The following is an 18,021-nucleotide window of genomic DNA, read 5'->3' as shown; positions in this document are numbered from 1 at the left end:
TCATTGTCTTGCCAGCTATCCACAGGTGTATTTATATCCACATTTTATCACATACCTGTTGAATCTTGTTATAGTTATACAACCAATTTTCAGACCAGGAAATACAACGTTCTGTATTGCACATGTGCAATACGGAATGTTGTATTTACCTACTAGCCGGAACTACTTTTTAAGGGGAATCCCTTTGTCCTGGCGAACTGAAAAGTTCCCGGTATTTGCAAAAACTATCAAAGTTTATAAAATCTTTGTATCGATCTCTACCAAATACGGAAGGTATGTGATAAAAGCAAGACCACACATTCGTGTTTTTGTAACGAATCAGAAAGTACTCATTTATTGCGCGGACGTATATATTTGTCCGCGCAATAAACTCGTGCTTTCTGATTCGTTGGTCTTGCATATGTATATCACTGACTTACTAGCTATCCACAGGTGTATTTATATCCACATTGTATATCACTGTCTTACTAACTATCCACATGTGTATTTATACCCACATTTATATCACTGTCTTACTTACTAGCTATCCACAGGTGTATTTATATCCTCATTGTATATCACTGTCTTATTTACTGGCTATCCGTATGTGTCTTGGTGTCCACAATGCATATCATTGTCTTATTTACTGGCTATCCGTATGTGTATTGGTTTCCACAATGTATATCATTGTCTTATTTACTAGCTATCCGTATGTGTATATATGTCCACAATGCATATCATTATTTTATTTACTAGCTATCCGTATGTGTATTGGTTTCCATAATGTATATCATTGTCTTATTTACTAGCTATCCGTATGTGTATATATATCCACAATGCATATCATTATTTTATTTACTAGCTATCCGTAAGTGTATTTATATCCACAGTGTATATCATTGTCTTATTTACTGGCTATCCGTATGTGTACTTATATTCACAGTGTATAGCATTGTCTTATTTACTGGCTATCCGTATTTGTCTTTGTCTGGACAATGTAAGTAATCGTATTATTTACTTATTTACTGAATATGGAAAATGCTGTTTTAACACAATAAAATTAACTAGTAAATACATTTATGTAAAGACTTACCGAATTTTCATTCATTTTGTTACAAACGAGACAAAATCAAGTCTGTTTAAGATGTCATGAACATAACAATATTTTATCTTCTTTTCAACATTAAATATCATATTTACATTTATGTATTGGTGGTATTTAATTAAAGGATATTCTCTTGGTAGTCTGTTTTTCTTGCTTTAGATTGTTAACAAAGTAGTTCCATTTAAGCATTCTTTGTTTTTCCAGAAAAAAAACATTCGTAGCGATCGTATTTGCATTTTTGGCATACTGCATCTATTACCAAAGTACCTTGTGTTAAGTTAGTACCTAATCGATACAATTTTGTAAATGCTGGTCAATTTCCTGCGAATAACAATATACCAAGAGTGATGGTTTGTTGGAAGGCTAAAGGCAATTGTGGATTTTATCTGGTAAACATACCTGGTTTGTGATTAGAATACTGTCAATGAAATTTCAAATGGACATCTAGTCAAGTATTGTATCCGAACAACCATAGATAGTTTCTCCTTATAATCATACACCATGCGTAACCCATCACCAGGACATGAACTTAATATGTGGACTATTTGTTTTTATATACAATGCCTACGTTCTACTCAACTTTTACCTAGTGTGCTGTATGAATATCTATTCTTCCTGAGAGCTCTGTATTGAATATTCATGACTCTCCCCTATTGTACTTACCGCTGTCATTGTCCTCGCACGGTTGTTGCTATTTTACGTTGGGTATGTTTTCATAACATTGCTACAGTTTATTTGCTATATTGATCACAAAACCCTGTCTGTGGCTGCTTTTAATACGTTACACGCCCGGAGGGACTTGTTGAGAGAAAACAAAATGTCGTGACTATACCTTCATTGGTACACTTAAAATAGAGACATCCCTTTAGCATGTAAATCGTGTTTGTGTATCGATTAATTACAGGTTAAATGGGACAAAATATAGATACTCCTGAAATCAATATGCATCAATGAACTTGTTGAGTGGGAGACGGCACGGAATCTATGTAAGGTCTCATTAGTACTAGTTCCATGCCATTCTCGCACTTACAGGTACGTTCAGTCAATCTGCAATATCGCACTACATGCTCATGGGACCATTTCACATATCCTGGGGCTTATTTGTAAATGAAAACAGATTTGCTCGTCAACTGAAAAATTGGTTGGCCTAAAGTTAAATGCATGCATTGAAAGTCTTTGTGAAGGCTCGCTAGAGAACGTTAATTAGATCAGTAGGTCGTTCCTACTTCATGAACAAACAAGCCTGGTCCTACTGTTTAAGCAGATTTCAATGCCACAATAAATGAAAGCATATCCGGTTACTATTGACGAATTCAAGTCAAAAGCATACGACGGTCTATGCAGTGTGTCGGTATAAGCGTTTCACATGATTTCGAAGATGTGGATATCTCCTACTTGTGTAAGATATTTAAGTCAGTCATGCACTATTTTAGATCAAATCAATGCAATAGATATGTGTATATATATCAGCGACTGAAATAGCGTTGGTGACGAGATTGCTGCTGCATCAAGCCTCCGACTATTCTATTTGAGAGAGTCGGCCATGCTTGACTACAGTGTATAAGAGTAATTCTGGGATTATAACCCGCTGGGAAGGTGCCCGTCTCATGTGTAATGCGCCCTGACACGTTTAGACGGCAACATCTGCAGCGTGGTTTGGACATGTGTATGGTATATCTACACAGGCCCGATACACTGTGTATTAAGATACGTTTCCTGATAGCCCCGGGACTCCAAATGTACAAAACGATACGTCCATGGAACGGATAGACAGTAGAAAGCATATGTTACGACGTGTCGGTATCGACGTTCGTTCGGAAACATAATTCTCTAGGTTCGTGCACAGAAGGTTGGTATTAATTATGTATAAAATCATTTTTTGTCTGCTTACTGCTCTTAATTACTAAAACATTTACCAGTGTAGTAACTCACGTCAATGTCGTGTTCCTCATGCAGTAAAATGTTTGCTTCCTGTTGGCGTGCATTGTACGTATGTGGATGTGCTGTCTGCTACGGAAACATGAGATTCGCTTACATGTATATCTGTCTATCCAATATATATCTTACAAAGATCATACCGTCAGTTATTTGTTCGGAGAGACCACCAGGAAAAAAGTAAACAAACCGTTAATTGAAGTTTACATTATAACTTCCACCTTTACATATACCGTTATATAAACAATGGGGTTACAATTCAGTAATGGTGGATTGTCATATTGGGGTAAACTTGTGTTAATACATTTATGAGTAAGTCTTTGCATTTGAGCTAATAATTACTGGATTAATTGTCGGGCTATCATGTTAGTTTGCAATGAAAACTGATTTGAATTTGAGAATTACCATTTTGGTATTCACTTTTAATTGAACTTGACAGTTGTAGTTTTTGATGTGTCGTCAAATAAGGATGATTTGAATGAATTGTCACTGGATATGTACTACTCATATGGTACAAATTATCATTAATATCTTGGTAATTCGACAGACTCGTCATTTAAAGTAGCTATACATCTGATATTTTAGTTAATTGAGTGGTGGATCGTAACATCTGGGTCACTTGTTACCTTGGTGTTAAAGTTCATTTGTTGATGTCTGATCAAGGTCCTGGTTGATGTAGATTAGTACACAGATCGCTATAACGAGGGCAGATGATTCCCATATATACTGTGTACCGTAAGTACACAGGTCCAGTATTATGATAACATATGTATACACACGAACATCAGTAGCCTTAGGGGTCAGTACACTTTAAGACAAAGTCCAATGGCTAATGGGAAGGAATGAGATGGCTATCACGCTAAACATAATTATTCGGTAGCTACCGTTAATGTTACTTCTGTGACCGATAATCTTTAATACAGATATTTATATGAATTAATGACACGTCAGAGTTAATGAAACGGAACTTATTAAGTTCACAGCTGTTACCAGCCGTGATATCAGTTTCGTATGTCTATTTAAGTGTTAACGAGAACCTACTGTTGTTTTATTATTAAAAGTATTATTAAGTTAGGTAGGCATCGAGAAAAGGAATATTTAGTTTGATAACGATAGAGCTAATTATGAGAAAAAGTGTTTAGGTAGATACGTTATCATGTGTCTGGGAGTAGTGCTGTTTAATCAAAAAATTATACAGCTGACCCTGAGATGTCGAGTTTAGTAAGGTAAGTGTTTAGGAGTCTAGAGGTCGTGTAGTTTAAATAAATAATTATATAGCTGACTACGAGAAGAAGATTTTTTTTTAGAGATGTTTGAGAAAATGTATGGTTATTTTTAAAATAAAACAGATGATGAAGTGTTTAGATAGGTAAGCATCGAGGTGGTTCTGAAAGAAGCGATGTTTAGTTTAAACAAAAGTAGAGCTAACTATAAGAAGAAGTGTTTAATAAGGTAATAATGTATTGCGGTGTCTAGGAGTACTGTTAGTTAATCAAATAATAATACATATTGTGTTGTCTGAGAGAAATTATGTCTATAGTTTGATAATTATACAGCTGATTTAAGAATTAGTGTTAAGTTTGGCAAGTATTGAGGGGATTGAGAGAAGTGATGTTAGCGGCATGGATAATTGAATAGATGACTTAGAGAATTAGTTTTAAGATAGATAATTATGTATGTGAGAGATGTATTAAGTTAGGTGAGTTTAGATTTAATTGGGATTTATGTTTTATAAGGTTAAACTGGAGATATGATTTCTTAGCTGAGCATCAACTTTCACAGTCTCAAATAATACAAAACATGCTTGAATACATGTGTAATGACGTCACAGAGTATCGGTTCTATAATATGTGACGTCACAGTTATTAAAACATCATTACCTAGCTGAGTTACTGTACTAATACCAAGGTCAAGGTATCGACAACGTAAATATTATCATACGTGTTGTTATTATTGACGTTTTGCAGAGACGACATTCAGAAGTACATGTCATTCATTGATGCAGGCAAGACGTAAACCATGGATCTGGACTTTAATATCAAATCGGTACGTACATAAGTATGTATATTATATTTGAATGTGTACTATTCTTATCCATATCTTGGTTATGCCTTTTTTATTATGTGATTCATGGGCTAATCAAATTATGAGATGCAATTATTTTATCATTTGAATGTACATACAATCTTTAAAATAAATAAGGTCATAATTATACTGATCTTGTGGAATATGTCAATGAGATGGATACATCAATCCATACACATTATATATATAGCTTATATATATTCGATCTGATAACAAGATTGCATATATATATTATATATACATGATTACAGAATTATTTATAGATAGTATATGATCTGATAATAATAATATATATATATTATATGATCTGATAACAACAATATTTATATACGATCTGATACCAATATTATATATATATATATATAATATATACGTTCTGATAACGGAATTATTTATAAATATATTATACGATCTGATAACAATATGATGTATGTATTGTATAATGATGTATGTATTATATATACGATCTGATAAAATATTATAAATATAAGATCTAATAACGATATTATATGTACATATTATATTTACGTTCTGATAACAGAATTAGTTATATAGATAATATAATCTGATACAATAATATAGAAATATATATACGATCTAATACAATACTATATATATATACTACATAACCGATCTGATAACAATGTATGTAACAGCTGATGTTGTCTGTATATATAACATATGTTTGTATCATCGACCCTGCCACATCTATCGGTCTCCAGGATATACCTTCACACGTGATTGCTACACGCGAGGCAGCGCGCCTATCTATTGATTTATATCCTATTGCTTGAGAATCTAAAGTAAAACTGTATAGTTATCGTTTTACGAGTTATTGTGGAAAAAAGCATCGTTGAGAATCATTGAGATATGTATATTTACTCTTAGAACATTTATTAAAAGTACATACAGGTTCATAATATCATATCATGGTAAGAACCTGAGTGTGTTGCATCTGAACTATTTTTTTGTCTTTACTTGGGAATTGAATATGAGTTTGTATTGAAGAAGTAATTATACAATAATTATAACAGTAACAGGGTATACCTTTGTGAACAATATAAATATTTTTACATTATAGAAGTGGTCAAAATAGCTAGTGAAACTGACTCGTGTAACCAAACAATGGGTTCTTTATAAAACTGTATTTCAATAGCTGTGATGCAATGCCATCATACTTCTGTGGTATAGAGAAGACACGTTTTAACATTAAATCAATTTTTACCCGTTGATTGAATCAATACATCTTGAACTTTGTGTAAGGTACGCAGTCTTACTTTCTTGTCACATTGACAGGCATTCAAGTGCATTGTGTGTAATTGGACGTTTCTTACATACTTTGTTTGCTACCACAAATAACGCATACTTAGGACACTTAATGTGAAGGAGTATCAAGTATTCATTGGGTTGTAATGTTTACACTGTAATGCTGATAAATATCTCAGTAACAGAGTCAATTGCTCATTTCCTCGTTTCCTGTAAAACAACATTTTTAGCGATAAGTAACGTTAATATATGACAGGATATCAAACCGTAGTTAGTTTTACTTCGCTTGCCGTTTCATTCCGTCTTTTCGTATTGCAGAGTTATCTGCTCTTGTGAGCAGGTATTGATTGGTACGTCATTTGTTTGTGAGAGTAACGTCATCAATTTTTGAGAAAACGACGAAATTTTTTCTCACAGGAACCAATGACGTAACAATCAATAACTGCTCACAAGAGAAGATAACTCTGCAATACGCAAAGACGGAATACTGCATAATGCGAATTTATCACATTTTACATAAAAGGAAAAATCTTTTAAACGCCATATTTCTTTAACGTTACCGTTGTGGACACAGTACACCTATATGAATTAGTCAAATATATCGCATTTGATTGCAAAAACAACTTGCATACATTTGTTTGTGATTTTCTGGGACAAAATTAGTGAAGTAAAATGAAATATGACTCCTCAAAATCTATAGAATATCTGCTTGAACAATTGCACAACTAATTTAGATAAAAAGCGTGGAATATGCAGTCGACGTGGTCTAACTTTGTGTTCGAACCTGATACAAATTGGATATGCTATATTTCCAGATCTACGACAGACTGAATAATTAAAAGTTATGTCCACATATTTCTGTTGCATTGGCATTGTATATGTTGTACAATGGCATTGTATTATATTCAACATTAACTTTGTACACATTTTACATTGACTTTGTACACATTTTACATTGACTTTGTACATATTTTACATTTTTACATTGACTTTGTACATATTCTTCATTGACTTTGTACACATTTTACATTGACTTTGTACATATTTTACATTTTTACATTGACTTTGTACATATTTTACATTGACTTTGTACATATTTTACATTGACTTTGTATTCACTTTACATTGACTTTGTATATATTTTACATTGACGTTGTATATAATTATGTATCTTAACAGTATAGATATTATATATTGACTTTGTATATATAGATAATTCTTTGACATTGTATACATGTTCCCTGACAGTATATATACAATATAGTGATATTGTATGTATTCTTTTGCCGTTGTATATATTTTACATTGACATTGCATATATATATTACACTGACATTGTGTATATGTACCTTGTCAGTATAGACATTGTAAAGTGACATTATATATATATATTACATTGACATTGTATATATGTACCTTGTCAGTATAGATATTGTAAATTGACAGTATATATATATTACATTGACATTGTATATATGTACCTTGTCAGTATATATATTGTACAGTGACATTGTGTATATGTACCTTGTCAGTATAGATATTGTTAATTGACAGTATATATCTTTAGTACAATATGTTATACCTCCCTCTCATGTGTGGTGCGCTTTTGCTTTATTTTTTTCAGTTCGTTTGGTTTTCTGTGAGTTCATTTTGTACAATGGTTTGCTTGTGGGTTATATACTCCCACGTTTGTTGACGCCCGTAAGTACTGTAAGTTTAGTACTCGGTGAAGGTACGCATGCTAGACTAGAGTCCCGGCACATCCTTCCCGAAGATGATATATACAGTATGTAGACGTTAACAGCATCAATTATGAATGAAGCGACCGCCAAATAGAATACTAACTTCCCTGTGCCATGCCACTGGTAGGATCAGAGACTATCACAGGTAGATCAAACCTGCTGCCACTGTGTCTTATACTGACTACATACTGCTTCATAAAGAAACATGTATATCTGTATACAATAAAATGCATTGCAGATGTAATGACCAGTGCTTTATATACTCGTCTGAAAGGATTTTTTTCACAGAGCAAGAGAACATTTTCAATATGTCAGGACAAAAATTAATCCCAACAAAGAGAGTGGGTATTTTTTATATCCTTTTACCATAAAATACTAACAAAAACATAATCATGCTTTGATCAGAAGTCTTAAAACGAAACTTAATGAAACTGAAAGGTTGCTTACAAAACTTAAGCAAATGGCATTTTTTGTACGCTAGTAGCTTTTCCTGCATTCAAGGAATATTGTTTCCGGTGTCCATTAAAAGTAAGTGCAGTTCAAAACGTGAAGTTATGCAATGACTATGGGTCAAACAGTTGAATGTGCAGATAAATTAATAGATCACAAACATGTTCTGCGTTTGCTTTCGTTATTAACCCAGTATTTATTTTATCACACTTTTGTTTTGACAGTTTCTTTGGTTATTGACGATAGTTGCACTACCATTATCCATTCGGTTTGTTAAAAGCATGATTTGCAAGCAGCTTTAAAATAATGATTTTCTCAAGTTTTCATTATGTATGCGATTAGTGACTAAGTTTGCAGACTAAGGGTTATGAGATGACAGATGCTATCCCAGTTGGATATCATCACAACATAACTGCAGTTCATTTTCAATATATTTCAGAACTTGTTTTCAAATACTATCGTGGTTGCTTTCCCAGTTGGATAACCATACAACATAACTGCATTTCATTTGCAATAAACTTCAGAAGTTGTTTTCAAATACTACCGTGGTTGTAGTAATTTGAGGTCATGTGATGAGGTCATTTCTGACAGGGGAGATAATATGAATTAAGACAACACTCAGTTTAATAGTTAAAGCTATATTTCAGCTCTGTGAGTTTCCTCTCGTATTACTTTACGACTAGTTGTTTGTGTGGATATCGATCATGGTTTTGGTGTTGTTTATTTCAAGGTCGCTGTCGTTTTCAGGCTGGGAATATGTGATCTGTTCGCCTAATAGTTTGCGTTTCATTTCAATTTCTATCAAGCAACGCGATAAAATAAAGAGATAGAATAATTCTGGAAAACGATGAAGATTATTAGGGGTTTAATACTTTTAAAGATTTATTTTCCTCACACAAAAAGAGAGATACTCCCTTATTTACGAACAATGTAACATTTGTTTTGAAATGAATGCTTTTAGGTTTATTTTATGTTTTTATTATCTATAGAATATCGCCATTAAAAGTGGTATAATGTCAAGAGGAACATAACGCTAGGCGTAGAAGTAATTTACAAAGTGTCATGTATCGCCACAGAAACAGTGTATCATAACCGACAACGCTGTTCAACAACAAATAGAAACAGACCATCCTAGATAACATTTTTTTACTAGAGAAATATGCTATCACAAAAGATAGCATTGTGAAATCATATATTACACTGAGCAACAAAGATAATAAAAATCATTACAGAAAATAATGCATCATAAAAGATCACAGTGTAATATCATAGATCACGATGAAATTTTATAGTTTACAATGTAATATCACAGATAAGGTATCATCACAGATAACGTTTAATCACAGATATTGTATCATCACAGAAAATTATGTCTCATCATAGATACCAAAGTAATATCATAACAGATAATGTTTCATAACAGATGATGATACATAACAGATAATGTTTCATAACAGATAATGTTTCATAACAGATAATGTTTCATAACAGATAACGTATAATCACAGATATGTACCGTTACATACAACAACGCCTATCATCACCAAGATAATACACCATCATATATATGTATCATCAAAGATACTGTGATATTACAGTTACAAATGTATACAATCACAAATAATCATGAATCGTCACAGATATGTACCATAACCGATAACAGAGTTTATCATCAGAGATAATGTTTCATCACATATAATGTACCATCAAAGACAACAACGTATATCATCAATGATAACAAACCATCAAAGATATGTACACTCATATATATTGTATGATCGCAGATAATCATGTATCATCACAGATAATGCACCGTTACAGACAATAACGCATATCATCAATAATAATTCACCATCATAGATATGTACATACAAAGATATTGTATGATAATCAAGTATCGTCACAGATACTGAACCATCACAGATAACAGTGTGTATCATCACAGATGGTAGTAAACTTTATATCATCACATATAGCAATGACAATAGACAAATACATTTAATTTGTATTAATACAAATAAAACATCAGTATGTAACACAATAGGAAATTTGAAATCGTAACAAATCATGCTTACCAGATACAATACAGTAATGCTCACCAAATACAAGAATTTTTCAGCGTTTAACAAATATAGATATTAGCTGTGGGGACTGAAATATTTTCTTATGGCCCGATATTGTTGGTATTATTGCGATTGATTTGTAGTAGTCGTTATCAGACCTAATTGGAAGAGGGGTAAACATCGGGAATTTAATTCAGTGTCAGACCCAAATTGTATATGTAACTCCGCGAAATAGTTCTATAAAGACAGTTTAACAGTGTCAGGTCTAGGAAGATTTCGGTGGTTTCCTGATATTTTGTTAGTGATAGAAATATTGGGAAATGTGACGGCTTGGTAGAGCAGGGGAGGAAGTTACATGTATCCACAAACAGGCTATATAGATAAGAGAAAACAGCAGTTTGCTCTCAGAGCAGTAAACACACGGAACAGTTTCCAGAAACTGTTGTTACTGCAAAACCAATGAATCATTTTAAGAACCGACAAGATAAGTACTTGTAAAGCCAGTAATTATTATACGACAACTTGAAAGCAAGCATCAATTTAAATGATAGACAATGTAAATGGGTTGGTATCCAAGAGTCTGATAAAATCGTCGTATGTATCTTATATCAGAATTATATCTTTAAGTATCTAATTTAATTAAGAAATTTGTAAAAGTATGTTCGGAAGTTCTCCAGAAATTCAGTGAGAGACATCCGCGTTTGGCCGGTGCACTTACATCGCAGACGATAGTATTAATAGTTACAGTATAGTTTGATACTTTCAGTTAAATGCTTACAAAAGTTATTCCTGGAACATGCTGTTTATGATGGTCGGATATGACGGTGTGCAATAATTAGACTAGATTTAAATTTGTTTACTGTTTTAAATATAGAAAATGATGTGAAGACATAGGTTTAAGCACAATAGTTGAGTTTACTTACATCACAGAAGAAAAAATAAGCTTTATGCTCGTGAATGTTGGTGCTAGTGGTAATGCATAACCTATCCATTTATATATTAGTTATGGAATCTGCTGGTTTATAAGAAAGTTATATCTGGAACATCGGCTATTTATGATGGCCGTTAATGATATACGAGTCCTTTGTTTACAGTTTTAATTTGGCTTAAGAGATTCGTTTATCTCTTTTGCAATTTGTTACCTTTGTTCAAACGCTCACTTTCACAGATGAGAAATGTCTTCTGGCTGCATTTAGCTGTGTGTTTGGCCAAGGTATATCGATATGTACACATGGCCTCCACACTGAAGTGGTATCTGTGTATTGTGATATAGACGATATAGACACAGTGACAACCATTGCACTGACACGTCATCTTAGTGTGTATTAAATGTAGTTAAACATAGTTTTAACATTCACTCTTGAACACGATGCTAAAGTGGCAAGGATTTTTATAGGCTTATTAAAATAAGCAAACTAATCAAAACGCCAAATAAGCATGTTAATAAGCAAGCTTATTAAAATACCAAATACGTATGTTTATTTATAAGCTAATTCAAATACTAAATAAGCATGTTTATAAGCAAGCTTATTAAAATACCAAATACGCATTTTTATTTATAAGCTAATTAAAATACTAAATAAGCATGTTTATAAGCAAGTTTATTAAAATATCAAACAAACATGTTTATTTATGAGCGTATTCAAATATCTAATAAACATGTTTATTTATGAGCTTATTAAAATATCAAATAAACATTTATATAAGCAAGCTTATTAAATAGCAAATAAGCATGTTCATAAGCAAGCTTATTAAAATACCAAACAAACATGTTTATTTATGAGCGTATTCAAATATCAAATAAACATTTATATAAGCAAACTTATTAAAATAGCAAATAAGCATGTTCATAAGCATGTTTACTTTTGTCTCTTGCTTTACTTAGTACAAGGTGACCTTTCAGGAATCTGGATTTCGCTTTACTGACGTTTTACTCTCATTTTACAAATGTAACTTTAATAACATTATTGCCATACTTTCGAATGTATGCTAGCACTAACATTATCATATCATTTTTATGCTCTGACGCTAACACATCAATTTTGAATGAATGCTAACATGTTTTTATCACTTTCAACTGGATGCTAACATTATAATATCGCTTGCAAATTGATGCTATTGTATTTCAACACGAATTTTATATGGATGCTGACTCCATATGACTTTGATGAATATTACATTACAATGCCTCATATACAGTAAATGGATACTAACACATAATATTTAGAGTGATGTGTGGATGAACAGATATGTATTTGTCGATTTCTTTTAAATTTCATTTCTATCTTTTATTTGAGAAGAAATTTATTTTACATAATTCTCACAGACACAGTTGGCATGCTATTTAATAGGTTATATACGATCTTTCACACGTTAGACTATCATTGATCTGTCTGTATTTACATATTCTTTAAGCACATTTGTATTGATATTTCTGTGAACAGCTTGTGTTTCTAGGTTCTTATATTCTTATGTCAGTCCAGAAGAAAACAATCTATAATTGTAATAATTAACAATGAATCATATTTACTTTTAAATGTAGTATCAATAATGAATTGTTTTCTTTCAACTAATAATTTTGAAAACTACGCAGATATAATTTGTCCTCCATAAATTGTATCGAAATATACTACAGCCTCTCCTTCGTTATCTTCATACTTCAATTTATCTTAATACTTTATGGCAGTAGTATTTACCACACTGCCCTTCTCGATTACAAACGTGACGACTTTCACTCTTGTTACCTTTCCTTTCCTCAGCAGCAACACAGCAGTCGCCATTGCTTATGTAGCCAACATACCACAGTTTGACCCGCCATATTATTCTGAGTATAAGGATTTCTTAAATAGATTTGTCCACTGGGTTTTTATCGGGTTTCAGCAATGCTGAAGAATGTTGACAGTCATCGTTTTACCTGATCACCACCTATGTCTACTGCCTACACGCATGTTGTTTAAACTGATTGAAGACCGGGTTATTAAGTTTTATATAGTTTTGTGACCTTATTCCTTTTCTTGATTCGACGGGAGACATCATGACCGATACTTTGTTTAGTAAAACAAAAGTTTACCCCTCGGAAACACCTTGTATTCTTTAATAAGATTCATCAGTTTGGAAAAATGTAATATCAAAGTTTACGTTATGCATAAACAAGTAATGCACGTATCCAACGTGTGGCAACGATTCTAGACCTACTGGCCTCTTTGTGAAGTTATGACCGAGTGAGCAATATGCATCATTTACCTGTACACCGATGTGACGAAATTGTATATTATATATGTCAATCGAACGAGACGTTTCGTCTATCGTAACACTGTATCGAAGAGGGGGCTAGATGTACACCCTACCAGTAACCTATTCGATACTGTGGCTATACACTCTATTGATAGGCGAAACGTCCCGGGTCGAGCGACATCTGAAATATATACAATTTCGTCACATCGTTGGTTGTACAGGTCAACCATTCAGTCCTAGTTTGACAAAAGGGACCAGTTTGTCTTGGAACGTTGCGACACGTTTAATACGTACAATGCTTGTATATAAAGTACAACTTTGATATAACCTTGTATTCTGTTCTATTTGTGGAGGTTCATCGTGTCTCTCCTTTTTTATTCAGTGTCTCTTCTGTTCCTGGTATTGCCTTTATCGACTGGTTTTGCCTTTGACGCTGTGGATTATGCGATTGTATGTCTTGTATCCTAAGTAGACACTGCAGTATATAGTTTGTTCTGCGCGTTGACATCTGGTCGTTTTCAGAGATCTTTTAAAATATCCTGTTTCTGATTGATGTTGACTTGGCCTTTGGTGTAAGACTGACTGAGACTTATTCAGCAGATGAGATGCTGCTAGCTTCCGTTGTAACTGTAGACATATCCATCAGCCGAGCTCTTGCTGGCCCACCGACAGCAACATACATCAGTCTATGTAAGGACATTAAGTTAACGATAACGTGATGGATACGAAACATGTCATTAGCGGTCAAAGGCGCCAGTATATTCAATTCAATTTTATAATGTAATTTCTTTTTTACAGATCCGACGAAAATGGTGCAAGTCCGGATGTTATCGGTACAAACCGATTGTGATCGGTGCTATCACTGTTTTCGCGTTTGTTGTGGTGACAGAAATTATTTCTCTCCGATCTGTGACTTCAGAAGCCTCTCTGCCACGAGATACGAGGAAAGCCAGGAGTTTAATGGAGAAGGTTGTTCAAAGGGCAACAACTCGTGTTAAGTCACAACATACTCCCATTTTCCTCGCGTTTGTTATGAATGACACCCTTCCATTCGTCTATAACTGGATATGCAATGTGCGGGATTTAATTTCCTACGAAAATGTGCTTTTTATTACATTGTACGATCAGGATAGAGAGGATATAGAAAGTTTTGAATCTTCAGTCAATGTTTTTTCTCTTGAAAAAGAATTTGATCACTTGAGCTTAGCGAAACGAATTAACCATATTCAAGTACTGAAGTGGCAAGTTGATCTGATATTTAACCTATTGAAAAGAAATATTAATGTGTTCGTGTTTCGAGTTGAATCTGTTTGGTTACAAAATCCTATGACGTTATTTGAAAAGTTGTTATGTGCTGATAAAAGTTTAGACATTATAACGACCACATTTTCAGGCAACCCTTCCGTTCTGGACACTGGACTATTCCTTATCAAGTCAACTGCGGAGTCTATCACCCTAATAGCCGAGTATGCAGCTCGTCTCCGTAATATACTTTTCCGCATGAACACTCGAATAAGTCGAATAACATCCTCTGAAGACCCTTTTCAGTACTTTCCTCAACTAGTATATCGTCGATTCGGAAATATCAAATATAGTCTACTTCCGGTAAAACATTTCGCAGACGTCCCTTGGTACATGAAGTTAACTTCATCTAAACGTAAACATGACAAAAATGATATTTTCTTAATTAGAAGCTACTATCCCAGCGATGAGCGAACACAGGATATAATTACCGCAATGAAGGATATTGATTTGTGGTTTCTAGGCGACGGGAACACGTGTATTTTGGAGCGTGTGGCCTCGTTACAGAACGATGTGATGTGATATGCATGCGTCTTATTTTACAATCATCTGTTGCACACGTTGTCATTTAATTAAGTATATTGGAATATTTGCTCATTGCTAATGCTGTATGTGTGAAATTTCAATATAAATGTGATAGATAAATACCAGGTGGTTTAATATTGACTAGACACATCTTACGCTATATTCATTCCCCAAGCACCTTACAAAATAAAGGCACAACAATCTCGCTTTGTGTCTTCTCCATATATTGCTGATTCCAATTCCTCTAGTTCCATTCTACTTTGGTTTCCCCGCTAATTGCGATGACATTCGACGGCGGAAGTTGGGGCGTTTTACGTTAGTTGTCGTGACGTTTTACGTTTAAATCAGCTGTTGTAACTTTTTACGTCAGCTGTTGTGACGTTTTACTTTAGCTGATGTGACGTTTTACATCAGCTGTTGTGACGTTTTGCATCAGCTGTTGTGACGTTTTACATCAGCTGTTGTGACGTTTTACTTCAGCTGATGTAGAGTTTTGCATCAGCTGTTGTGACGATTTACATCAGTTGTTGTCACGTTTAACCCTCAGCTGTGGTGACGTTTTACGTCAACCGATGTGACGTTTAACATCAGTAGTTGTGACGTTTTACATAAGTTGTTATGACGTTTTACATCAGCTGTGGTGGCGTTTAACGACAGCTGTTGTGACGTTTAACATGAGCTATTGTAACTTTGTACGTCAGATGTTGTGACGTACATCAGCTGTTCGTGCTGGAAAGACTATCTTTATGTTCCACTAGTGACGGCGATATCTGCTAGTGTCAACTCTGCTGAGATTTCATTCATTTAAATGTGTTTCCCCTTACAATTTCATGACTAAATGTTTTGATCAAGTAATGTGATAAGCGTTTAGCGATACATACATACATTCCCCAAATGACATTCATTGCCACTACCCTGTATCTCATTTTGGGGACGTGACTTCAGTTGGATTTGACCTGGATATACAAAACAAGTGTCATCGATGAAACAGCGAACACTTACCCTTCCGGAACACGTGGTCTTTTTTACCCTTCGTACATTTTCTAGTGTCTCCGTACAAATTTAGTCCTTGTTTTCGGACTAATCTGTGGGTGTTTTTATTCTTTTACTTTAGCCTAATACTACGCATTCCGGGCTTGCTCACTGTGATATATATAAGTCAAGTAGCATAATGGTTAAAGCTAAAGTAAGAGCAGTTTTTAAGAAATGTTCAAGAACACCTTCTGGTTTTTTAAGGACATGCTTTTCTTTAAATTCAAATATACCGAGCTCTAGACAACGAAAGCTTAGTCTTGCTATTTCTAGGGAAATAAAGTCGAACGAACGAGATACGAAGTAGTATGAACGAGAAAATAGTCTTGCGAACGCGATAAAGTATAGTACGATCGAGTTGAAAAGTCGTCGTTTATAGACCCGTTTCCTCGTTTGTACCAATCAATTCCTTAAAGGGCACGAATAAGCTTTCGTTCTAGCCATGGTAGATAATGTGTCATGAACGTGTAATATGTCGAGCGTTCGATATATGTCGAGCTCTTAAGTTAATATGTCATGCACTCGAGATTTCTCGAGCTCTCAAGTTAATATGTCGAGCGCTCCTGATCTGTAGTGGAAAATATAGATATCTGTATTCGTTCACTTGAGGTATGTGTTAACTATGACTCGAGCACATTTGGACCACTTTAAACGCCAATAATTAGACAGAAAAACAATAAGATGGACCAGTTAAGAGTACTTGTACATGTTTGTGTAAACATGTTCGATATGAAAGACAAATAAATCATTATACAAAAACTTCTTGGTGTTTTTTAAATTTTTATTTCTGATTCATATAATTGTCCACTGGAGTTAGTAGGCGTTAAATGGTGCATATTAAGTGTATTTCTTTGGTCGTTTTCGTTACATGCTAAATTGTCTGGATTGTCAAACGGTTGGCTTTCATTTTTACAAAATATCTACACGTCAGTAATTTGTTGATGTTTAAAACTATTATCAGTAATTCAAATTCATTTAACTGCTTATTTTTTTTAGTTTTTATTTGATTGCAGGCAACATGACGATTATGCGTTGAATTACTGATAGTATTCGCTATCATATATATACTTTTTCATACCACCTACCAGTAGCATCATAAATTTATTAGCGCGGGTTGTCAGTATGAGAAGAAGATGAGATCGACTTTAGAAGGACTGAAATAAGAACGTCTGCTCGCGCCAGGTGACGTCCTAAACCGGAAATAGTATCCACAGAAAAGTGATCTGCTTAAGAAAATAGTCCGTGATTAATCAATATTAAGTTACGAAAAGGTATTTTGACGACAACAACACCATTTTAAACG

At 33.8% G+C, this 18,021-nt stretch overlaps 1 protein-coding gene across 5 annotated transcripts in view; it reads left to right on the top strand.

Moving 5' to 3' along the window:
• The window catches only part of LOC110443774, a 52,241-nt gene extending 34,764 nt beyond the window's left edge, over positions 1-17,477 (top strand). Inside the window, exons 1-4 of one of the 5 annotated variants that reach the window (XR_002462148.1) lie at positions 2,445-2,933; positions 4,987-5,065; positions 7,995-8,080; positions 14,658-17,477. Coding sequence is in view for 2 of the 5 variants with exons in the window: in XM_021488180.1 (XP_021343855.1) it covers positions 5,039-5,065; positions 14,658-15,683 (1,053 nt within the window). In the remaining 3 variants the exon portion in view is untranslated. Of the gene's footprint in view, positions 1-2,444; positions 2,934-4,986; positions 5,078-7,994; positions 8,081-14,657 lie in introns of those variants that run through there. The other 4 variants (XR_002462147.1, XR_002462149.1, XM_021488179.1 and 1 more) reach the window with 4 other exon arrangements.
• The last annotated feature ends 544 nt before the right edge of the window (positions 17,478-18,021 follow it).

The sequence above is a fragment of the Mizuhopecten yessoensis genome, unplaced genomic scaffold, assembly GCF_002113885.1.
Source record: "Mizuhopecten yessoensis strain PY_sf001 unplaced genomic scaffold, ASM211388v2 scaffold716359, whole genome shotgun sequence".
Lineage (NCBI taxonomy): Eukaryota > Metazoa > Mollusca > Bivalvia > Pectinida > Pectinidae > Mizuhopecten > Mizuhopecten yessoensis.
This window is presented reverse-complemented; position numbering and strand designations above follow the sequence as displayed.